Raw genomic sequence first — 26,255 nt, 5'->3', positions numbered from 1 at the left:
GAAGCACCAAGAAAGCTTCACAACAACAACAAAAAAGTAAACAAACACAAAAATGAACATTACTCATTTTAGTTCAGGAGATTCGAATTTAGTAGATCTGGGGTGGAGGAAGAAGTGACCTAGAAATCTATAATTTTAAAATTCTGCCTAAGGAATGTCCCTTCGGTCACTGTTTTCTAAGAATTTGCTGAATTGTAGCGAAGAGGCAAGGCAGAAACTAGCTGACAAGCAGAGTTGAGATCCTGGCAATTTCACTGTGATGGGGAAACAAAATTGAAGTTTCTAACTCATCAAGAATGAAGGGCTCTAGGATATATCTAAGACTTTCACTGGGAACCTCAAATGGCTTCATACTAAGAGGTATGTGTATAGGGGATGGGGGAACTAGAAAAAGTACAAGTCAAGTCAGCTTAGTTCCTGATTGTATTGAGGTGATCTTTGCTATCTGTCAGAGGATAGGGTGAATCATCTCTGGAGGGAGAGAACTTCATCTGGAGCCTCTATAATTCTACAATGTTTAAAAACTTAATAAAATGTTTTAGAGTAGTTTTACGTTCATAGCAAAATTAAACAGAAGGTACAGAGAGTTCTCATACACTCTCTGCCCTAACACATGCATAACCTCCATTATCAACATCACCGTCAGAATGGCACATTGGTTATACTTGATGAGCCTATACTGACACATCATTATTACCCAAAGTCCACAGTTCACATTAGGGTTCACCCTTGGTGTTTTACATTCTGTGGGTTTTGACAGATGTATAATGACATGTATCCATCATCGTGCTTCTATAATTTTTCAACTATCATGTTTAGTAGTCAATGAAATGGCTAGGCACATAAAGGAGCAGGACCAAGAGAAGCCAATAGATTTATGCACTGGAATTATCAGTCATGGACTTTCAAATATCTATGATCAACTATGATCAATGTGGGAATTAAAAAATATTTTAACTGAATGATAATGAACATATGATGTATCAAATCTTGTGTGGTACAACTAGGGCTGTTTCTAGACACCATTTATAGTTTTAAATGAATATGTTAGCAAAATGGTTGAAAATCAATTATCTAAGTATCTATATCAAGAAGTTAAGGAGAAAACAAATTAAACTCAAAGAAAGTGGAAGGAACTAATAAAAATATTAGCAGAAATTAATGAAACAAAATCAAACATTCCAAAACAACAAAACCAAAAGCTGTTTTTTTGCCTAATAATAATAAAAACAAACAAACAGCCAAAAAACAAAACAAAACAAAACAAGAGAAAAAAGACATAACTTACCAGTATCAGAAAGGATAAAGGCATATTGATGTAGATACACAGAATTTAAAATAATCTCAGAGGACATAACTGGCAATTAAGAGAATATTATAAATACCTTTTTGCTAATAAATGTGAATATTTGGATTAAATTAACAAATTTATAGGGAGAAATCAATTTATCAAACTTCTCCCAGAAGAAATAGAAAATCTGAATGGTCTTAATCACATTATATATATTGAATTTGTAATTAAAAACCTTCTTACTAAGAAAATTTTAGGTCTAAAAGATTTTATCAGTGATTTCTTCTAAATATTTAAAGTCTGTTTCACTGTTAAGTGTTTAAACACACTTCCAGAGTATTTGTGTGTAGAACACTACACAGAAAACTAAAAAGCGTTATTGAGGGGAATTTAAGAGGTCTTAAATAAGTGGAGTGACATAAATTCATGGAGAGATTGATCACTTTATAGATCTGAAGACAAACTTAATAAAGATTTCAGTTCCTCAATTTTAAAGAATCTTTACATTCAAGGCTGCTTTGGAAGCTTTTTTATGGAAAATGACAATGTGATTCTAAGTGGAAATGAATCTAGCCAAGAATAAATTAGGCCATCCAGAAGAAGAGTAAAGTTGGAGGACTTGCAGCTACACTTATATGAGCAAAAGAAACAGACACAACAGAGTATATACTAGAATAAGATGCTAATTTATATGCATTTCAAAAATTACTCTATGGTGTTAGCAGTTATAATTATGGGTACTGATGAGGGAGGGTAGTGACTGTTAGATGGCCTGTGTATGGCTTCTAAGGTGTTGATACTGTTCTTCTCCACCTGGTAGTGGCTACTCGTATGTGTTTACTTTGTGAAAATTTATTGAGTTGTACACGTGCTTTTTTCTGTATCCTTTCACTATGTATGTTTGACTTCACTAAAAAGTTTGCTTTAAAAACAGCTGCCTCAGAGAGTCCCCAAATAAACCAGTTCTGGGACCACTTCCATAGTGAAGGCACTTTGTGAAGTGTCATACATCAGCCAGTCCTTATCTGACCCTATAAGAAAGTCAGATTAAAATCAGAGGAGATCATGACAGCACCCTGCCAATTGTGGATCTGAAGTTATGCTTCCTTACCTTTGTCTTTCTTTCTTTCTTCATGCCCACTTAAACCTTGAACTTTAATCAATGCCTGGAGTTTCCTTGGGATCCCCAACTGACTGTGCCCTCTGGATAGTTCTTTGAGGTGTGACTGTCGTCAGCTTAGAATCTGCATGTCCTGGTTTACAGTTTGATATAATACAGACTCAAGACTGACACCATGACCTTGCTCTCAGCATTGCTGATAACGTATATAAAACTACCATGATGCCTTGCCTGTGTCACTCAAGCTATCTTGATCACCAGTCTGGCCTAGCTACTCATGGTTTTCCCTGACTTATGGTGACCCCAAAGCCAACCATCACAAAGGATCCTTGGTCTTAGTTAAGCTTAAAGGGAATATCATAAAGCAGAATACCAATCATAGTGAGTATTGAAAGGCTCAGCTGAAATATTAGCCTCTGGTTTCTTTTGGAGACTAAACTGTATTTGTGGTTTTAGTATAATCTTTTGTCCTCCCTCTATGAATCTTTCCCAATGCCAAAAGAAATTGACCTCAGGGCTTTTTCTGAGGTTTCTACTTACATGAAGCCATGACATGTTCCTATGATAGTTTTCCTCTGTGCCGGCAGTACTCATTCCTTCTGGCTCAATGCTGGGCTCGCTTGCACTCCAAGGACTCCCTTCTTCAAAAGAAAAATACCAAGAAAGGTTGCACTGTTTGTTCTCCATCTTTTGAACACATTGGTATGGTATAGTTCTCCATGCTTTTGAATCCTAGGGCAGACTACCATTGCCCCGTGGGTTTCAGGGCATAGCACTGATTTTAATGGAGGAATATTAATAGAAGCTGTTCCCTTCACCACCAGCTGAACTGGCAATTACAAAGACATTTATGATCTCTGTTATGGTGGCTTCCATTTTGAGACATGGGAGCAGAGAAAAGACAGAGTCAAGTCCTTGAATTGCTGAGATGAGCAAGTTATTGGTTGAGTATGCCCAAATCCATTCCAGACTGCCCAGACCTTGCAGGTACAGGTAAGTAAGGACACCAACCAACCTGCAGTGGCCACACTGAGTACTACTGCCTCGACAACTGCTGTGACTGACTATGGGTAGTGCTGTTCTAGCCATATGACTGACTGTTCCTAATACCACCTGTCTTTGTTATCAAAGCTGCTTCAAAGATGGGCAGGTGCTGGGAAAATGAAGGGAATTTGGACCATTAGTGTCTTAATCATGGACTGAAAAAGTTTCCTCTCTATGGGAAAGTATAAAGGAGACATCTCTCAGGAATTCACTACTTAGTATACGAGACAATAAAACTTTGTCCTCAAATCTAAAAGCTTTTCTGAGTCTTTTCTATGACAAAACCATGCTTCTAGCCTGGCTATTTTGAATTAACTGGTCAGGCTAAATTGACCAATTCAAATAACTAATTGAAATAAAAATTTTCCCCAAACTAACTGATGATAATTGCTAAAGCTTGAGACCTATAACCAAAGAAATCCCACGGTTTTTTCTATTGTCTCCTTAAAAAATAAGGAGAATTCTTAAGTAATGCATAAATTAGCTATTTTCAAAGTTGAGGGTGGGTAAGTTTAGAAATATTTCCTATTTTAAACTCACTTTGATGGAATATACTCAGCTTCTATTTCAGCAGAATTGATTGATAATTCACCCACATTCTTCCTGACTGACTTCTGAAACAAGATACCTGGAAAGGTGAGCTTTCTCTTTTGCTTCTCATACAGAGACTGAATGGCAAAGAAAATGTGCTTTACATTTTACTTAGTAGTTAAATTCTAGGCGTCTGGTGTGTCTTAGCTGCATGCCCGCTTAATCTTTTTCTTGTCTATGAAGATGATATCCAGGGCCCACGGGACGAACACATTTTGGGATTCAGAGTCTCTTTGGATCCTATAGTGACAATCTACAACTCTAACGCTTTGGTTGCACACAGAACTCACTCTAAGGTATTTAATATACTTTATAATCATCCCCTAATTTATCTTTAGAGCATCCCTTCAGAGTAGGCAAGGAGTAAATATAATTATTCCCATTGGATAATTGGAGGAAACAAATTCCCGAGACACTGACTGACTGGCTGAAGGTCACTAATTGTCAGGTCTATATGATATTTCCTCTCTAATATTCTGGCTTCTTTTATGGTAAAATAGAGACTTTAAAATATAGAGGACCTTCAGTGAGCTCTCTCCAAGGGAATACCTACGTTTTGCTTTAAAGGTCCTCATCGGAAAAACGGATGCAAAGACATCCGGATTTCAAGTAAAACGTCCTTGTCATTAGAGCGTTTCCCACATCTTTCCCACATGTGTACTCTGTATCCTCGCTGCTAAAGCTGCGGTCTTTGAACTAGCAGCACCAGCTACACCAGGAAGCTTGTTAAAAACCTAGACTCTCAGGCTCCCAGCCCAGATCTGCTGAATCAGAATCTGCATTTTGACAAGACTCCCAGGTGACCCATGTGCACACTAAGGTCTGAGTTTGGTTTGCATACTGAATGAATGGTCCTACCTATGGCTCTGCCCTCCATCTTTTGATGCTAACAAAATGGATTTTAGCTGCTTAGGATTTGGGCCCTGTCTTCCTACCCCCCACGTCCCTGCACACCCCACTCCTCTATGTTACCTAGGTCAGTGACAGTGTCCCTGCTCTGGCACAGCTGCAGCTCCTCAGCCTCAGACTCTGAGTCCTGCCGTGATAACTTGCTGCTCTTTAAGCTGCCGACCCGGCGAATGCTGGACAAGGAACCCCCCTTCTTCACCTGGAAACTGCGGGTTCCTTTAATCTGGAGCAGGCGAGAACCTCCTATCCTGATCTTCCTGCTGGGAACTGTATTAAAAGAATAAAATAGGGCTTTTTCCCCCTTAGTTTTCCCCAGCGAGTGTAGATCCAAACTCTCCCCAATTTGTCCCTGAACAGCCTCCTCTCTGTTGGCTGGCATGGGCAGCGTGTCTGGACAAGGAGCTTCTCCCAAGCCCCCAGTGAGGTGGCTTTGTTAGGCAGGCAGGAGGCTGGGTCCACCAGGAAGGGCTGGTGCAGCTTCTTTCTCAGACACATAGCTCATCGGTGCTGGGAACAACCTGCTCTCTTTCTGGCCCAGGGTTCACAAGCATGAGTGTGCCCTTGCATTATGCAGGACTGTGAGTACATTTATGTAACATTATTGCTTGATTCAACAGAACCAGAAACCATGTGTTTTTGTTTTTCTTTTGAAATGGGACTTGCACAGTTACGTAAACCCCTTCATGTAAACCCCTTCATTTTGGAATACCTCATTAAGAAATAAAAACAAGACGTGCTTCTCTCTCCAACTGTCAGCAGTGGGTTCCGCTCAGCTCCTCAGCAAAGGCACTAAAGGATCTGTTTTCACTGGGGTGCTTTGGGTGAACATGAGTGTGAAATGGTTCCATTTTCAATGCACCTAGTGTTTTCATAGCATCCTCCTCTCAGTCAAAAGTCTGGGTGAGATGTGAGTCCAAATGTTGCAACACCCTGAGCCAACCTTACAGTCTATATGTACCAAAAAGAACATGCATTATTCATCTTTAGTGTTCTGAAAGAAACAGTCATCAGTGAGGAAAATAAAAGGGTAAAATAAACATGTTTAAACCTGAAACCTACTTTTTTAATTCTCTTTTTAATCATCAAAATCATCTTTATTTCCCATAGTCATAGACACACCTCTTTGCTTTGCTTTTGAAGATTTAGTGTTGTCACACATTGATTTTGCAGGGTGGGATAAAGAAAGCTTTCAGAGCTTAACGTCATTATAGAGAAAGGGTCATATTTGTATGTTTTCCTTCTTAAGACACGGACAAGATTTCACACTAATTATTTAAGGCATAGCTATTAATATTTTTTTAAGTCCCAATCAGGAAGATTGCATTTTAGTCTTTGGTTTCTCACTCACAGGATAGTTAGTATATGAGTCTCATAGAACTTGCACAGCTCTATAAAATGTTAATTAAATGTACACTTTTAATGCCATATAAAGGAGCACAGAGGAATTTCTGTTGAATAATGTGAAATGTTTAATCTCTGATTTACTCTTATAATTAAGAAAGACTAAAATCATCACCACTCAGCTGGCAAAGACCTCATGGAGCTCACTGAACACATATGGACAGACGTTCACATCCATAAAAATTCTTGCAGCACAGTTGGATCAATTGCATAAAGAATATCGACCATAATACCCTATTTTAATTATAGCACAAAACTCAACCACTCTATTTTTCAATATTATTTTTAGGCTTAATTGAGACTTTAGAACATACCTGACATACATTTGAAATAGAACATAATTATCATTTTTAATGACAACGAATACAATTTCATGTGAAGGCAGATTGGCAAGTAGAGAAAAAGATTAGAGAGATAATTTTTTTTAAGTTTTATAGAGGCATTTTTTGCCTGATTTCATGATACCTTTCAGCCTACAAATGCAGCAAAACAACCCCAAGTTAATGTGATCTGAAAGAAATTTAACTTTGAGAACCTGTTCTACCACCAAAGTTAATTGGAGACAGCACTGAAAAATTAGTGTTCAGAATTATGGCACTGGTTATTTACAAAGGACACAGCAGTTAAAATTCAGATTTGGCATTGTACATGAAAAATATCAGTTGAGATTTTACAGCCTTGAATTTTAGCTTTCATCTCCATGACAACGAGAACTAGCATGAAAGTGAAACAAATTAATCTAAATTAGACAATCATCTCATTTTCCCTTTTCTCTCACCTCATATCCATTAGCCAATTCTGATGGCTCCACTTCAAAATCTTATAGGGTTTTGAAAGCCCCATCATCTATTTCCTGGACTCATGTGACGACCTAACTGCTCCCCCTTACGCCCACTCCCATAGCTCGACTCATCTTTTAAATCATAAATATACATATTATATCACTTATCTGGTCAAAACCTGCCAAGAACTCTCAGACACACTTAAAATATAATTGACCCTATTTATTTGCCTACAGATCCTATTTGTTTGCCTTCTAGCTTACCTGTCCAACCCCCATCCCCCACCACTCTTTCCCATCTCATTCTGTTGCAACCATGTCAGACTTTTTGCCCTTCTTTCAATGTTCCCCAAGTTCATTCCTGCATCAGAGCCGTGTTCTCACTGTTGTTTCTGTTTGGAAGACTCCTCCCTCAGTCCTTCGCATGACTAGCTCCTTCATATCGTGTACGTCTCTGCTCAGTGTCACTGTGGGGTCGGTCTCTGACTACACTTCCATTCCAGGTCACTAGCGAGTCTCTGACCCTAATTTGTTTTTTTTCACTTTACTTAAAATTCCAGTATTTAATGTTATTCACTATTATGTTATTAACTATTAGCTAATATGACCTAAAATACATGTGGGAAAATTTTCCTGTTTATGGCTGTATTCTGAGAACCTGAAATAGTGCCAGGCATACTGGAGGTGCTCAATAGATGACTGTTGAATGATCAGACATGTCTTGTATTTTGGAATATCAGTCTTAGTTTGTATGTGGAATATGGGTGAACTAATTTAACAGACTCTGGTTGGAGGTTTTAGGCAGACATTTTTAGTTCTAAGGATTATTTCACATTAGTTTTCCTTGGTAGAATCTGAATTGTTCCCAGGTTGTTTATTTTAAGAACTGATATTTTTCGCTTTTATAAAATACAGATCATACAACATTTTAAATAACATTTTTATCATCTAAGTTAGCAGGGTCCATGTGGTCCCCATTTTCACATTGGCTTCAGCAACTGATACCAGCTTATTAAATGGACTAAGGAATAATATTTAGGAAACTTCAGGAGGATTTTTGCCAACTGCTAAAGGATATTTTATGGATATGTTCTCATTTTATTCATAGTTTCAGTTTTGTGCTCTTAACTTATTAAACAACTTCCATATATTAACATAGCCATTCTATGAGTAAAAAACATAATTAGCATCTGTGTTTTTGAGAGACAAAGTGCTCTTTAAGAACAATTTACATAAATTATAATCATGAAATTAAAGTCTTTTTTAAAAATAATTTCATATTTTACTTTTTTAAATGGTGTAGAAGTTCTCTACTCAAGTTTAACCACGTCAGTATTAGGAATTTTTATTTGAGCTACTTTAAATAATAATTAGCATAATAATTTTGAATAGGCAAAAAAGAAAATCCCCCTGGGAAATCTTTAAAACATGGAAGTTTCTCATCACATACAGTTATTCTTGTTTGCAGAAAGAATATTTGAAAAAAAAATTGACTTGGTACTTCTTCATACACAGAAATTGCTAAGACTTGCCTATAAAATATTTTGTTCACCATAAGTTCAATACAATGTAATGATTATTGGCATTTTTAAAAATATCAGGACAGCAATCTAATCTTGAAATATTAAAATAATTTCCCAATGTATATCTATTCCTTGTAAGATTTTAAATATTTTAAATTATTTTATGTCTTCTCTATCTAGAGCCGTTCATCTCAAGAATCATTCATTCATTAAATTATCAAACATTCATGGAGTCATTATCTATAGGACACTAGAAAATATATAAATGCATAAAATCATCTTCACTCCTTTTACAAATGTGCTGATGTTCTTTTAATTGAAAGTCATTAGAAAGGCATTGATAACCAATGGAATGTAAGAAATAGCAAAATCAGATAGAGAAGTTAATAGTTTGAAGGAGCTTTTAGAAAGCAATTTAAAACTTTGCAATCTTTACTTTAGCTCATATTTCGAATTATTTCTAATTTATATGTTCATGATATTAAAAAAACAATGACAACAATGTATCACATAATAGGTGCACAATAAATGAGTTTATGTTTTACTTGCATTGTCTCATTTAAATCTTTCAACATCACAATGTGGTAGATGTCATTAATGTAATTATATAGAGGAAAAAGAAACTGACTTAGAAGGTAAATAACTTGGACAAGGTCACACAGCTAGTTACTGTATTTCACCATTTTAAGAAGCACATTTTCTCACATTTTAATATATCTGAAATTGAGATTAGTCTTACAATTGATGACATCTTAAGATCACTAGTGCCAAGTGACAGCAGTGACACATTTGTTATTGCTTCTGTCCATGTAAACAACTAAAGCATCAGCAACAACCTTTACAGAATGGGCACCAGTGTTTTTTAACTTAACTCCAAGAAGCCAAAGGGTAGTTCAATGGAGGAGTGGTGAGTTGGCAAGTCAGATGTGTTTGGGAACATTCCTGAAGCAGGAATAGGAGGTAGGCTAGCTTCATACAGTTGCATGTTTCCTTAAATAACTAGCACTAATGGCTTTACTTCTTTTATAGATTAAATTTTTAAAAATGATATATACTAACATTCTAATGACACAGAAAACATTACCATATAGAAAAACATGGACATTGATAATTCTGAGTTGAAAAGTGATTAAGAATTTTGAACTCTGAATTGCAGATAGAAAAACTTTAACCAGTTAATTTATACTTTCTCTTTCTTTGGCTGCATAGGAATGGCACATACTGATAATAAAAATTTACATCTAATTAAGTCTGGAAGTCCTCTTAATAAGAGCGAAATACAAATTAACTAGTAAAAAAGTATTACGTAAGAGCTGAGTTGGGAGTATTTTTCCTTTCTTATTAGTATATTAAGTAACGTATCATCTTACACCTGATGGCATCTTAGATTCAGTGGGACATGGAGAGTTGCTGAGCTGGAATAAGAGCCGGGCTTCTCTGACTGCAGAGTCCATCTCCTAACTAGCATGGTTTCCTACCTCGTTGAATGGATACAGTCTGTATGGAGCCAGCAATCTTGGACTTCTCTGGGCGCACAAATCTGTAGATTAGATCCCAGACCAAATAACCTACGAGAAACCCTATAACATGAAATAACCCTTGCTTTTCCATACCTTTTTTCTCCTCAACACCAGCATCTGATTTGAGGGTGTGGCTACTACTGTGGAGGGAATCTTTTGAGTCTTCATTTTCATCCAAGACCCCAGCAAAACTGATCTTCCTCTCATATCTGTGTCGGTCCAAGTCAGGATCCAAACGAAGTCTGCAGCTCTCCAAGTCCTGAAATGTCAGTGAGGAGTCAGTGAATGCTGGTATCTCCTCAGGGCAGCAATGGTCTTATGGCAAACCTTCCTGTTTTGAACTGCACAGAACTGCATTTCAACAGCCCAATTCTCCTTATCTAATGCAAATTTTAGATTGTGGCCGTAAAAAATGTCTTAAAATAAAAATCTTCCCTAACTCATAGTTTTTCCCTTTTCCTCACCTGCTTCACCTTCCAAAAGCACAGACCTTATTCCAAATCCAGAACTAGCTTCCTCACCCTCTAATTCTTTGTTTACAGTTTTAACGGAAATTGGTTATCTATTTAGTAAATAATCATGCATTGAGTGCACTGAGTATGAATGTATTAGTACTGGGGGCTAAATAAGAAATGGTTTTTGTCCTAAAGGAAGTCAGAATCCCTCGACAGAGACTGAGAAGGCAAACTGATAAATTCCAAGGCAAAGAGACAGAGTAAGGGCTTAGAAACCACTCTGTGGTTGGCAGATGACAACCCTCCAGAGGTGTCCATGCCGTAGTCCCTGGAACCTGGTAAATACGTTACTTTACATGGCAGTAGGGACTTTGTACGTGTGATTAAGGTTGAGGACATTGAAATGGAGGATTACCATGGATTACCAGGTAGGCCTCACCTAATCACACAAAGCTTTAAAAGTGGAGAGATTTTCCAGGCTGTGGTCAGAGGAAGATATATAAAAGAAGAGTGAGAGAGATGCTACATTACTGGTTTTGACAATGGGGGAAGAGGCCATGAGCCATGGAATGTGGGTGGCCTCTAGAAGATGGAAAAAGGGCAAGGAAACAGAATTTTCCCTAGAACCTCTGAGCTTCCCTAAAGTGCAGCCTTGGCAAATACCTTGATTTAGTGCCATGAGACCTGTGCCAGACTTCTGATCTCCAGAACTATGTTTGTGCTGTTTTAAACAACTAAAATTGTGGTAGTCTGCTACAGCAGAAATAGAAAGTGAATACAGAGTTGATGGTGGAATAAGTTTGAGGATTAAGGGAAGTTTGCTCAGCAAACAAGTGGGGAAAGGAAATTCAGGTTTAGGTCCATGTGTGAGGGTCAGAGGCTCAAAGCCGAATAATACACTGGTAGAAGTTCTCACTCCTTTTTAGGAGGACCTTAGTACAGGGGGTTCCATTACACTCTGCTTATGAATAGAATGATCCCATACTCTAAATCAGCCTTGAGAAGTATAAGTATTTAGTAAGAGTTTGGCCTGTGAGGCCCCAGATTGAAAATTTGACCTGTCCTGTAAATGGAGATGTGTTCAGGCTGAAGATCATATTTAATTACTAATCTCGAAAACACTTTTGGAAGATCAAATTAATAATATACATAAAATGCCAACTTTATTTTTATACAGCATTTTTTCTAATCATAACGTAATATACCTTGTGATTCAAGTAGATATGGAAAACAAAAATAATTTTAAACGCTCAGCTGGTACCAAGATAAAACTCTTGTGCTTTTCATTGTTATTAATAAATGAATTTTAGACTTTATGTATTGTTTTTGTCCTTTCCCTTTGGATTAAGAATAGATGTTCAATTTGGTACTCAGAAAATTATATCGTATCTAGAAAAATAAAGGAACTATATGGAATCTATTTAGCAGTGTCAAAAAATATTCTAGGATGTAATTACCTCTCTGAAATTAATCCCTTTTAGGAAAAAAAACACACCTAATCTACTCTGTTTTGGTCGTCCACTTTAATTAGATAAATTTCTTAGTTGGGACTAAATGTAATAATATAACAATTCTGATTTTCAAAAGTAGTTATGTCTTCCAATTTCTTGTTTTACCTACTTGTCAAAAATCCCACTTATCTTTCAAAGCTACATTCAAATGTTACTTCCTCCAGGAAGGTTCTTCAGATTTTTCCAGTCCCTCCTTTGGTCAACCATGGCCCTCTGCTCCTTTCTTAGGGCCACTCATATATTTCACTTCAGGAAATAGTTTTATATGTTAGTTCCCCTGTTAAAATATATTCATCTCTGTATCTCCTCACCCCCACTCCTGCAACTATCACACCATCTTGTTTATAGTCTTATTCTCAATAAATATTCATCAATTTAGTCTTGATATATATAAATTGTGTTTTGCTTCTGATTTTTTTTAAATTTTAGGAACATTTGGAATTCATCAGTATATAGTTTTAAATTATTTTTTTAATTTCAGGTGTAGAAAACAATGTAATAGACATTTACACCTCTCACAAAGTGATAACTCCTGCCAATATACTATCCTTCTGACATCACACACAGCTATTACAATTCCATTGACTATATTCCCTATGCTGTACTCCACATCCCCTGACCATATATATATATATATATACACATATATATGTAACTATAGTTGATATTCAATATTACTCAACTTCAGCTTCAGGTGTATAGAGAAATGGTCAGGCATCTACAGTCTATGAAGTGGTCTCCCTAACAAGTCTAGTGCCCATCTGACACCCTAAATAATCTTTACAACATTATTGATTATATTCCCCAAACTGTATTTTATATCCCCAAGGCTATATTGTGACTACTAATTTGTACTTTCTAATCCCTTTACCTACTTCCTCATCCCCACCCCCCTCCTATCTAGCAATCATCGTTTTTTTCTCTATACCTCTGAGTCTATTTCTGTATAGTTTGCTAATTTATTCTGTTCTTTAGATTCCACATATAAGTGAGATCATATGGTATTTGTCTTTTTTCGTCTGACTTGTTTCACTTAGCACAATATTCTCTAGGTCCATCCATGTTGTTACAAATGGTAAGATCTTATTCTTCTTTATGACCGAATAATGCTCCATTGTATAAATGTACCACAGTATAATCTTTATAACCCGACTCGTTAAATCCCGTTGGTGCAATTGGTACAGTTTCTAGCACAGTCTTGCACAAAAACAGTCAATATGTTGTTTTCCCTAATGAATGTAGATGTACAGAGACTTCCTTACTGTCTTTTTCTTTATTATGAACTCATCTGTGCTTTGAATAGGAATTATTTGTTTAATTACATATTGTTTGGTCATTGGTTATTGGTTTCACTATTTCAACTAGGAAATATTTAAACAGACTAGCAGTTTTACAAACAAAATTCTTTCAAAAATATTTACTGTTCTCAAGTTTGGAGGTTAATATTAAGAGAATAATCTGATTGTTATGCTCTTTTAGATTATAAATCTTGTAAAAATGCTGCTTTTTCTTTTCTTTGACATTATTTATTTATGTGGTTTATGAAAATCATGACTAAAAATGCTACCAGAAGTTGTTTTGGGGATAAAAAAAAGAGCACATTAATTAAGTTACATCTAAAGATCTAGCTGGGGAAAAATTAAGTTGGCAAAAATGTATTTTTAGCACATTATAATACTTTTTGATATCATGTTTTCTTTTTCTTTTATCTTCATTCCCCACCAATGAACTGAGTGGCCTCCTGGGATTTCCTGACCCTATCTAAGAAATAACTTAGGTTAAACAATTAAGTTTTAATTACTGTATTTAAGATTCTTTTGCTTCCTTCACCCCTTTTTGCATGTAAATGGCCTTTTTCAACCAAATATTTCATATTTCAGTTTTAAAAATGGCCTTACAGTAATTCTATCAGAAAGACATTTTGTTTTTCTTGGTAGAAATTGTATGTTCCTAATCTCCCATCTTCAAGCTTCAGACTCTTTATAGAATATTTATAGCTTTTAATGTGATTATTTTACTATGTTATTCTTTTATTATTCTGTGTATTAGGATAGCTGTTTATTTTTATTGTTATTAAAAACATTACTGAACTAATAAAACACACCAAAGATTTATAAATATCCTTGTAGCAAGTGTTTTAAACGTTTAGAATATTTCATTTTGATGGTATTTAGCTTAGCCTGCTAGATTCGCTATTTAGTACAATTTTAAAAAAAATTTCAAGCATCTGCAGCTTCTGTACTGGTAAAAAAGTTTCATGATACTCACCGTTTGTTCTATAATAGGTTAGAATATGACTTGACTTTTTTATTTTTATTTTTTATCATCAACTATAGTTAAGTAGATTAGACATGAGGAAAAGCTTCTTTCCAATTTAGTTTATAAAGATCACATCTCAACACAATACATAAGCCTACACTTGACAATGAAAATCCTAATGTAATGAATAAAAGATTTCTGAGACCTTATTAAAGAGAAGTTAAAACTTTCCTCTCATTGATTGAATGACTACAGGCTCTGTTTAGCTTAATTTCTTGGCATTTCCTACTAGTCTGCCAGTTGATTATACAGTAATTTTTAAAATATTTGATTAATTAAAAAAATAAATTTGTTACAACAGTAAGGACCGTTAAATTATAGCCTTATAGATTTGAAAGGGAAAACAAAAATAACTGAGTCAAACTTTAATATTCTTATTTTTTTAAATCACAGTGGATCAAAATGGTGACCAATAAAAACTTGAAAACTTAAAAATAGATACACTACTGTTCTTTTATGAAGACGTCAGTATCACTAGAATGTTGATAGGATAACAGTGACAGATTCCAAAAGATCAGATATTTTATCACACTGGACTTTGAACACATGTGTTGAGTGCTGTACTTGACTTTATTTTATAGAGTAGTCTGAATATAATAGTGAAGGTAACAATTCAGAAAAGCAAAGGTCCAGGTTAATATGAAATTAAATAAGAGCAGTAGGAAAAACTTCTTTTTTCAATATCCAAATGATGCAGTTTCACATTCCAAATGTGAAACTCTTTAAAACAATGTGTTTTGTCTTTAAAACATATATTTCACCCGGACATGTTTCCAACTTGAAAATATCTATTTTATGTTTTAGAGTGTGAGGAAACGGGCTTCCCAGACATTGGAAAACCAGAGGGAGAGGCACTCTTCAGGGATACCAGAGAACAAATTCTTTTGGCCCCATCAGGATTAGGGTATGGCCCTGTTTATGCTGAGTTTGGTTTAAAAAAGCAGAAGATCTGGTGGATTGTAAAATTCACTTAAATGAAAGCACACAGACTGTTAGTGTAACCATTTTTCTGGTAGAGTAGTGTAAACCTTGAGTAAAAAAAAAAAGGAAGAACTTGTCTAGTTCCTCAGCTCTGGCTTGATGATGCCTATAATGAAAGAACCACTGGAAACTTGGTGCTCTTTAGAGAATTAAGGGCCAAGTTAAGTCAGGTCTGAGGTGTGTCCCTGTTCCACATGCTCTGTGAGGACTAGTGTTTTTAACAGAGCATAGTGTTTTTATGTTCTATTTAACAAATCAGGCCCTGATGGAACAAGAGTGTGTATATGTATATGTATGTGTGTGTCCGTGTTTCTGTGTGTGTGTATATGTGTGTGCGTGACTATATATTTCTGTGAGTGTGTGTGTCTTTTTGAAATGCTATAGGAAGAAAATATATGTTTGGGGATGTTTACATGCTAGATCCTTCAACAAGTCTTTTTTGCCCATAACTTAAAAGAGAAAACTAATTGAAAGCACATTTCTATATGGATTTATGAGCAGTTAGCATACAAAAAATCTTTCAGAAATTTCTGGAAGATGCTGGCCATAAAACTCCTCAGACTTTGCAGAGTAAAGGAATCTACACATTCTTAGACACACGTAGCCTAAGTGACAGTGGTCATCAAACATTTTATCCTGACATGCTATCTTTAGTGATATCAAAGTCAACTTTAGAGTTATTTTTTAAAAGAGGAAAGATATTTTAATGTATGAAAAATCTCTTGGTTGAATTTTTTTATCATTTTTAAAAATAGTATTCTTTTTGCCATAAACTATACTAGTAGTATAATTTTTTTTCTTTTTTTTATTATTTTTTTAATTTATTGGGGTGACAATTGTTAGTGAAATTACATAGATTTCAGGTGTACAATTCTGTATTGGTTGAATTTTAAATTACATGATACCTTTGGCCATTGTGCATTTGAAGAAATTGTGAATACTCAAAACCTAGCTACATGTCTGGCCTCTTCAAGTAGCCTGATTATTAACATGTGTGCTCTACTTACCACCAGAGGCTCAGTGCGTGGTCTGGGCAAGCACGAGAAGGTCTCTCGCAGGAAGGTGGTAATCTCCAGGAGAAGCTGGCACGCTGCCATCTTCAAGGCAAAGGGGCAGCCACATTTAGAGGGGTTCACAGTACCTGTGGAATGAAAGAGTTCTTTTATAAGTAAACAAACCAATAAAAAATTCAGAGAGGCGCGGTTTGATGGACATAGCTACACATGTGTAAAATCAAATCGCATATGAGAACGTTACCTAAACATGTCTGAAATGAAAGTGCATATGAGAATGTTACCTATACATGTTTAATTTACCTATTCCCTTTAGCATAATCTGTGCATTACTACAGACCTCTCTCTTCTTCCATTTTGTAATTCTGTAACAAGTATTAAAATGGCAATCTATAAGAACTACATTATTCTCCATACAGCCTTATAGAATTATAAAACACAGCTCCACTAAGCTAGAAAGCCTTTTAATGAACACCGAAATGGGAAAGCAGTCTTGCAAGATTTTCACATCGGTATTCAATCAGATTTAGACTGTGAACTAGATCTTAAACTATAAAAATCTTGTTGGTTCATTTTATGAGAGATATCTCTCTTGATGTTCTGAGAGCAGTGAAGTTGTTTCAGTTCTAGTCCAGATGTGTTTTTGCAGGCTAGAGAAGGCATACTTATACCTATACCATCCAATTAATAAGTTAGCCTGTCATATTAAGGTATAGCTACAATAGAAGTATGCAAATATTCTCCTTTGTTCTAAAGAATACTGGTCTTTAAATGAGTAAAACATTGCATCCATCATAGATCAGGTGATGAATTTTTCTCTAAAGGCAGATAATGGCCAAGTGGACACTATAGAGACTTCTTAAATTCTCAGGATTAGTTCTCAGATACATGTCATCACAAATCATGCAGAAATATATTGATTACTTATCAGTATTCAGAAAGAAGAACAAAACCACACAGAGCTCTGTCTCTCATAAAAGAAAGAAAAGAGTTGTCTATTTTGAATGAATCGTCATCAGGCAAACAATATTACATACCAACATTCCTAAAAATATCTCTAAAATATTTTCCATGTATTAGGCTTTCCTAGTGAAATAGAATATACAGTTCATGGTTTATATTGACAGTAGGTGGAAATCATGGTCTTTCTGAAAATATCTGGCTATTGCTTCCTCATGAAAATCTTTATTTTTCTCTGCATAGGTGGACACTGCCTCTTATTAAGAATGGAGGAAACAAACTCCTCTAGAATTTCCAAACTGATATTTGTTTGCACCATAATTATCTTTTAAATGCAAGATGAGTTATGCATTGACTTGAGCATAGAATTAAACCAGAAATTCCAATCATATGTTCGATGGAAGCTGTATGATTCTCTAGAAATTGCCTGAATGTGTAACCATTTTTCTAAAAATAATTGAACACTAGAGAGTCATGGATCTGTCCTTTTACTCCTGAGGTGTTCATCTAGATTCTTCTTATCAGTCCTAGAGACAATGAGCTTGATCTTAGTCCAGGGTCTCTCATAACATTATATGAAATATTCTGTTATAATGAACAAGGATTGAGTAATACACAATCTCACCAAAAAGCTAATATACCAGGCATAACATATTGGTAAATGGTACTTATGTGATCTCATGGAGATTCAAGATCATTTTGGTCTATAAGGATACATCCATCTAATGTTGTTTTGGCTCTTCTCTGTTCTGAAGGACCCCTGGGGGATCCAGAGCAGGTTGGAGATGTCTTCTGGCAGGACTTCAGTAGGGTCTATGATTACTGGGTAATCCTTAAGTCCTTCTAGAGATCAGACCCAATTCCATGAGTCATTCTACGATAGTCTAGACTCCTGTGAACTTGAGGGAACCTTTAGGGCAACTTTCACCATTAGGCTGAAAGACTGACGTCAGAATTTAGTGTTTTGTCAACCGCTAAGTCAAGAAGATTTGCTCTGATTTGATAAAGGCTGAGAAAGAGCAAAATGAAAAATATTGCAAAAAAAAACAAAAAACCCACAAAACACTTTGTTATAAAAGTGGAAATGAATACAATACATTTTCGTTGATTATTATTTAGTTTTGTCCAATGTTACTTCTAGCCATCTTTTTATATTTCATGACTAAAAGGATGCAGTAGGTTTGGCGTTACCTAACTAAGGACAATCCTTAAGTCATAATCAGGGAGCTTGCGTTTCATACCACTAGGGAAGGTCAAGAAGAAGAAGCACCACTCTTATAATGGTCTTCATCAAATAATGATACTAATTCCATAATCATATCGGCATATTATGCTCCATAAAGGCAATGGTACACATACATACAAGCATCTAAGCATATATGTTTAGAACACATATATACACAAAATGGTGCTGGAGAGGGACGTATAGGAATCTCTTTGTCTTTATTCTTCTATGATGGGACTCAATTATAATTTTAATAAGTAAGTACACTACAGACACATTCATAATTCTAGCAATCTGAATCTTTTAATATTTCAATTTCATGTTAAGTGCTATATACTATATACTGTTTAAATATTTCAATATTTTAGTGTTTTGGGAAGATTTTCATGTTCAATTCTGTTTGGTCTTTTCCTTTTTAATCTCTAAAAGCAAATAAAACACAAAACCTGATCAAAGCTCTTCTGGGACAGTAATTATCCACAACTAAATTTTCTGAGAGGCTTAATACTAATCTTTGTATAACAGTAAGACTCAGAGACTACAAATCACTGGATGTTCCACATGAACTGCAACTCTTTGCCCCTGTCTATAGTCTTGTCTTTCTGGCTCTTGTCCTCTCCATTGTGTGGCTTTATGCACATGCTTTATATCCATGCACAGGGAATAAGGGAAAAGGCGCAGTGGGGAGACATGGGAAGGTGGTAAGAATGTGAAAAAAGAAAGAGAAATATTAAGTGCTCCTAAAGCAGAGGTTCTTACAAGCAGGGGTTCTTGTAGTAAAGGGAGTCTCCTTACTGTCATCTAAAAAGTCTTCCTCCTCATCCTCCTTTCTCAGTCTCCTCTTGGTCTCCTCGTCATAAATGAGACCCAGCAGATTGGCTGGACTCTCACTTTCCCCATGGCACAGCTCATTCAATCGGACACCAATTGCCTACCACAGGGAGAAAAAGAACAAAACAGCACAAAGTATGTCAGACTGTAAAATAGGCTCCTAACAGAGGGCATAAGCAACCAATTAATGGGAACTATTTGCAGCATAAGTCTCCTCTGTATGTCATTGTGTTGTTACCATCACGTTTCCAATGTGGAAACCCAGAGATGGAAGGCATCGATGCTATCTCCAAGGTCATTTAGTCCAAAGGCTTGTAGGAACTGGAATGATACCTTTGTATACTCATACAAAAAAATTTCCATTTATTCAGTAAGTATTTTCTTTTACTTAAAGGTCATTTATCTTATAGGTCTCATCTAAGGGAGTATGCAGTCTTTAATGGATAATTTTGTTGCAACAAAACATAAAAAGTAACAGTTCCTCAGAGTGCTTCTAATTGCTATTTTATGAGAATGTCACTGTCATGCTAATGAGTTTGGAGTTGGCAAGAATTCTGGTACTGCCATTTTACTTATATCTGCTGTTTTGTATGCATTTATTGGCTTTTTTATAGACTTTCTTCTCCCCTCCATTATGCTCTATGAATTAATAAGAAATACTATTCTTTTGGCAGAGTACCCAACATCAACATTAGAAATATGACTTTTAATAACTCAGCATATGAACACTAGTAGTTTTTTAAAAGGTATTCATAGAGCCAATACTTGCTATCTGCTATTCTGAATCATCATGCACTGTTGTCTGATTTACCAAAGGGAATTTTCCAAAAGAAAAGATAAAATACACTACCTGTATCTAATTTCTTTTATACTCCAATTATACATTGTATTCAACAATGGAAAACACACAGGTATAGGAAGAAAAGTTAGGGAAAAAGCTAAAATGACCACTGAACTTGAAGTTTGACAGTCTGGTTACTCCGTACACTAGTCAGAACAAAATTCCAGCTAATTTTCTTTTTTCTTTCCATATCATTCTTTCTAACTATTTAGAAATTCTGGACAACAAAAAGTCTTGTCCTAATGCTACTATTGTGGAGATCCCCTCGAAAGGAGGAGACATGCAATGAGTCTGGAGTGGAGTCAACAAACTTAATAGTGAAAAGTCTATAATTCCAGGATGTTGAAAAGAAGCAATTTAAGTTAAATCCACAGTTTATAAAACTGAAAATGTTGCTAAAGAAATGAACTTGTCTGGGATAATACTAAATGTCTAAATAATAATTTAGAGCTCTATGTCTCTTCCAAGGTTAGAAAAATGCCTTAGGGACATGTTTATTGTTCCTTCATTCATCAAATATTTATTAAGTGAGGTAATGTTTTAGGTTATAAATAAAACAAAGTTGAATAAATTGTTATAGTACAACAGTACCTTTTTTTAATGTGAGCTAGTAGATTATAAACCTTCACACAGAAGGATTACAGTTTGGAAATTGAAAAAATTGGAGAGTTTGAAAGAATTACTCAGGGTCACTCAGCAAGCTGTGAACTGGAATTCAAACAAGATAGGGTGTCTGATTCAATGTCTTTTGCTCTTTCCCTCAACAATCTTACAATCTATGGGGAGGTAATAACGTACCAAAATAGAACATTGAGTGATGAAAGAATTTAGTAGTTTATGAGTTCAGAAGATGGAGAGTTTAGATTTAGTTCAAAGAATCATAGAAAGTCTCTATGTTGTATATTTTAAAGAACTGGTGTTTTCAATAATGGGGAAGGGGAAGAGTAGATATTCCAGATAGAGAATTCCAAAAGATCCATATAAACTGATGTGTGTAAAGACTAACAAATAAGCCACTTGGTTGAAGAACAGTTTTGTGAGAGGAAATAATGTGCAGGAGGGCTGGAAAGGTAAATTGAGACTAGATCCCACAGTTTTTGAAGCTGAACTTCATGTTGCATTCCGAAGAATGAGAAAAGGTAGTTTCTGAGTGGGGGAGAGCCCTTATCACTCATTTAAGGGACACTGTGCTATTTGCCTAGACATTTGGACAACCCATGTATATTGCTTTCAAAATTAATGTAATAACTTATTATTATTGAACACCTCTTAGATGCAAAAGATTGAGAGATGATAGACAGATAGATAGATGATAGATAGATAGATAGATAGATAGATAGATAGATAGATAGATAGACAGACAGATATCCTTAGATATCTTAGTTCATTTGACTTCCTCATCCATAACCTTGGTATGGTTTGAACACAGGCTATAGAGACAGCAGTGAGTCCAGGCTAAGCAATTTGGGTTTTATCCCAAGAGAAAAGAAGGGCCACTGAAGCATTATAAGTGGATAAGAAATACAATCTGATTTACATTTCGCATAATCACTCTGACAGCAGTTTGCAGAATGAATTGGAGGGGATAACTTTGGAGGCTGGGAGATAAGTATGAATGTTCTGCTTTTAGATGGGCTATGCCCTATGGAGATCATTTTACTGGCAGTGTATAGGATCAGTCAGATAAGGGGAACTGTGGGGAGAAGACCAAATAGGAAAATGCTTTAGTCATCCAGATGAGAAGTTAAAGACGATCTGACCTAACAGGGCATTAGTGAAACGGAGGAGGTGAAATCAATAAGGGAAGGTTTGGAATATATTCAAAGGTTGTCATCTTAGATGATGGTGGTACCATTAATAAGAATAGAAAGTTTAGGGGGGTTGCAAATGTGGATGTGCTTGTAGGGGATAGAGAGTTTTATTTTGGTCAGATTAAATATTAAGTGAATGCCTCCTGGGTACAGTTGGCAATGCCAGCCTGGGATTTAAAGACTGTTATGGATAGAGAAGTCTGCACCACTGGCGTACAGTTAACAGTTGAAAACACAGGAAGATATGTAACCCTGAGGGAAATTATACAGGAAGAAATTATAAAATACCCTGGGACTATACATTTATAGACAGGAAGGAAGCAGGAGACCAAGGAAAAAGACAGAAAAATTAATAATGTTTAACTTCAGTGATTGATTGGGAAAAATAAATGAGGTAAGATTATTTTCCCCTAAAATGTGTTGCTCAATGCCTGGTACATAACAGATACTCAGTACATTGTCTGCCAAACTAACAAACACACGTAAACACAAAAGGTCTTCTCTTTACTGAAGTCCCCTAATTTTTATAGAAGAAAATCAAAAGCTCACGTCTCCCCACTGGTAGAAAAGCTTGGCAGCATTCCACTGCAGCTTCTGGTTCCTCTTGTTGCCCACGATTGGAGACCGTCCCCTGGACAGACCTTTCTTGGTGATATTCACGTGATGCCCTTTCATCCACTCTGGCCAATTGCCACGGTTGCAGCGGTGAACAAAACGGGCACATTCCAGGAACAGCGCAGCTCTTGCCACTACAGGCGCTTCCTGAGTCGGTGGTTAAAGAAAGAATGATGTGGGATTAATGAACAGTAAGTTGACCTTAAAGGGAATTGCTAAGTATTCTTAGTTTATTTCAGCCTCTGTTTTCATTTAGTTTAGCCATATTTCCCAGGGTAGTGTTAGCATGGTTAACACAGCAATGGGGAATCTGGAGAATGAATCCATGAAGGCAAATTTGGATATTGAAGAATTAGACATGTTAAGTAGGTTTCTGTGTTTATTTTTCTCCTTTTGCAGAATCTCAAGTAATTTCATGATTCAGTTTGCATATTTAAGAGGCAGCTGGGATTTGAGTGTGAGAGTGAAATAGTAATAACTTTTAATACGTTTTCAAATGTGAAGGTTTTTTAAATCTAAAATTTTCACATGAAGCAAACACATATTCAATTTCTAAAACTAGTCTTATATTAACCAAGAGTGTCAGTAGTAAGTTTGTTCCAACAATAATCTATTATCTGTGACCATCCACACACTTCAAGAAGCACGACTACTCCAGAAAATTTTGACTAGTAAGAAAAAGAGGATAAAGGGGGTCAAATATATGATGATGGAAAGAGAACCAACTCTGGGTGGTGAACACATAATGTGATATATAGATGATGTATTATAGAAATATACACTTGAAACCTATGTAATTTTACTAACCATTGTCACCTCAATAAATTTAATTTTAAAAAGTGCTTACTAGATTTTGCTGAGTTAGTCTCTTTTCCCCCTCTACTTTGTCAGGAATAAAAAAACAAATTCTGCTTAAATAAGCATGGCTTTAATTGAAAATGTTTGACAAAGAAGAAATTATTTAACTGATAAATGAAAAACAAGAGCGTTTTTCAGGAAAATAAAAATGTGGCTCCATCTTGCCATGTCAAGATGTACTTGAAAAAAATAAAAGAAACATCTTATAGTTGACACCAAGAAACTGGTAAGGATCAGATATGTACTGAACTCTTCATAAGCTAAAAAAACCCCCCCAAAAATTAATGAAGGGAGTAGCGTGAACTTTCCCATATAAGGTCAAAAAAATACATACATCAGATCACAAAAAATACATACATCAACAATTAATGTGTATTTTGACTTGTGCCAATTTTAAAAAACACATCACAATATTAGCTATCACCTCAGAGTTATCAGTAACCATAGGTTACTTAGTAACCACAGGTTTTCAAATTGAAGCATTTTTCTTTATTTCAAGCAATGGTATTCTTAACAAAGCATTGATCCACAATGTTAAAACAGGGGCTAATATAGAAAGAATATCAATTTCATGCCAATTAATTTTTATGACTTGTAATTCTTAATTATCATAACAACCCTCTCCTCTAGAAATAATGTCCTCATTTTGACATTTTTTTTAAATGAGGTATAATTTTTTCCATCACAATGCTATTTTCTAAAACACAAATATATGATCACATTGTTTCCCTTTTAAAATCTATTATAGGCTCCATCCACTTCAATCATAAAATAGAAAGGATATCCAACCTTTGTTATTTGGTTCAGCTCCCTTTCTATACCCATCTCAAATGCTCTGCAGTCCACTTATGTCCACTGGTACTAGTCTCCCAAACATGATATTTCATACCTTTCCATTTGTTGTTTCTATGGCTTGCAGAGCCTTTAAACCCCTTTTCCATCTGGTAAATTCCCACTTTGAATATTCAATTTAGTTACCTTCTCTAAGAAGTCTTCTTTAACCCCCTCCCTCTTCAGGCTACTTCATACTTTGGTTGGTTACTTCATACTTTTGAGTACCACAGTATCTCAAAAATACTGCAGGAGTCAAGTAAGTTAGCCCATTACATATTTTCTCATTGTCTACAACTTAAATGAAGCCATCAAGAATTCCAATAAGAAATATATTTATGAACAAACTTCATTTCACAAAGTATATGATGTGTTGCCAGGACACACAAAGTTAATTAATCTATGTGTAAAGACAGAATACAAGATTAACACTAATGGTGAGAATCTATCATTAGTAAAAGATGAACATTAATGATGATAATCCATCATGAACTGCGTTAGTACCGAGACTTGGTAGTAGGTCACAGGGATAGAAAGACTTGAGATTGCAAAGGGTCAAATGACCTTCTACGTCAAACCTTATCAATATCATGGTGCCATAGAATACAGACTAAATATCTACACTCTTTTCTTGTGTTAAATATTTATTTTGCTAAACATCTCAGATATGCTAATCTGTCTCTGGAAAAGGCTGGAACATCTGTCCTGAAAATGAATTCCAGTCTGTAGGGCAAGGCAAGTGATGCAATTTATTCTTAGCCTACCAAATTTTGACACATTCCCAATATAAAGCAATGGGATTCATTGCTTAATGCCAGGAAGACAAAAACAACACTGCTCCTGGAAATAGCATTATGTTATGAACTCTGGTTCCTTTAGGATGAACAAGGGAGAAGCTAAGCCTAACTCAAATGTATGGGACAGAGGATCTTTTTATTGTACTTCACTATTAAATAGCACTGAAAGGATTAACAATAGATGAATAAATAACCCAAATTGTGCTATGTGAGGCTTTCTGTGTATTTTGGCTTGCCTTCTTTAGAAAAAAAATGGTTTTGTTTAGGAAGTGCCAGATGTTTTGAATGAGCAAGTTCAATTCTCTGGTCTCAAAAACTTATGATAAAACGTGGATATTATCAGTTATTGGTCCTAGGAAATCCTAATCTAAATTTGGAAATGGAACTGAGATTAATATAAAAATAACGCCCATAAACTCATTAAGTGGTTGGTTCTTATCTGATGAACTTGATACACATAAATTGCCAAACACAGTAACATTTGGAAATGCCACTGTCTGCTTTAAGACATAATGACATAGAATAATTCAAACATTGCCTTTTTATTATAATCGTCATGAGCCTGGTGGAGGAAATCAGGCTTGGGAATCCTATATTCAGGATAGCAGTAAATAATACCAATTTCTGGGGTACTGTACTGTGCGTATTACTGTACAGACAACTGAAGGAGGTGTTGAGGTACAAATCTAAGTACTTTCATGTGCATCCTAGTAGAAGATACTTAGCAACAAGTACTGATTCCACAATGTGTGTGAAAAACATTTCAAGGCATTTTAGTGTGGGTGTGGCTGTGGAGAATTATTTTTCTTGTAAGTCCCTTTCAAAGTATAGTTCAGAAAGCATTGGTTTTAGAAGCAGGGTTATGGAATACCTTGGACAAAGGATTCTTCACAGACCTAAAGGAGTTAATTTTCCCTCTTATGATGGAGCTTACCTTTTATGGCTCAGTGCAAAGGGAAGAAGCAGCAGAAAATGGAGCATGTTAAAATAGATGGGGATGGAGTCACATCAAGAGATGAACAACACA

General features: G+C 35.6%; 1 protein-coding gene across 17 annotated transcripts in view; it reads right to left on the bottom strand.

Moving 5' to 3' along the window:
- Window positions 1-26,255, bottom strand: part of UNC80 (unc-80 homolog, NALCN channel complex subunit) — a 188,238-nt gene that overhangs the window by 85,656 nt on the left and 76,327 nt on the right. For 9 of the 17 annotated variants that reach the window (XM_081051365.1, XM_081051373.1, XM_081051364.1 and 6 more), the window contains exons 23-28: window positions 22,677-22,889; window positions 19,404-19,575; window positions 16,454-16,587; window positions 10,274-10,439; window positions 5,019-5,222; window positions 2,952-3,052 (exon numbers count right to left, since the gene is read on the bottom strand). In XM_081051365.1, coding sequence (XP_080907491.1) covers window positions 2,952-3,052; window positions 5,019-5,222; window positions 10,274-10,439; window positions 16,454-16,587; window positions 19,404-19,575; window positions 22,677-22,889 — 990 coding nt within the window. The remainder of the gene's footprint in view (window positions 1-2,951; window positions 3,053-5,018; window positions 5,223-10,273; window positions 10,440-16,453; window positions 16,588-19,403; window positions 19,576-22,676; window positions 22,890-26,255) is intronic. The other 8 variants (XM_081051377.1, XM_081051378.1, XM_081051366.1 and 5 more) reach the window with 3 other exon arrangements.

Source organism: Rhinolophus hipposideros (genome assembly GCF_964194185.1).
Source record: "Rhinolophus hipposideros genome assembly, chromosome: 6".
NCBI classification, from domain to species: domain Eukaryota; kingdom Metazoa; phylum Chordata; class Mammalia; order Chiroptera; family Rhinolophidae; genus Rhinolophus; species Rhinolophus hipposideros.
Note: the sequence above shows the minus strand (reverse complement) of the source record. Positions and strands in the feature narration are given on the sequence as shown.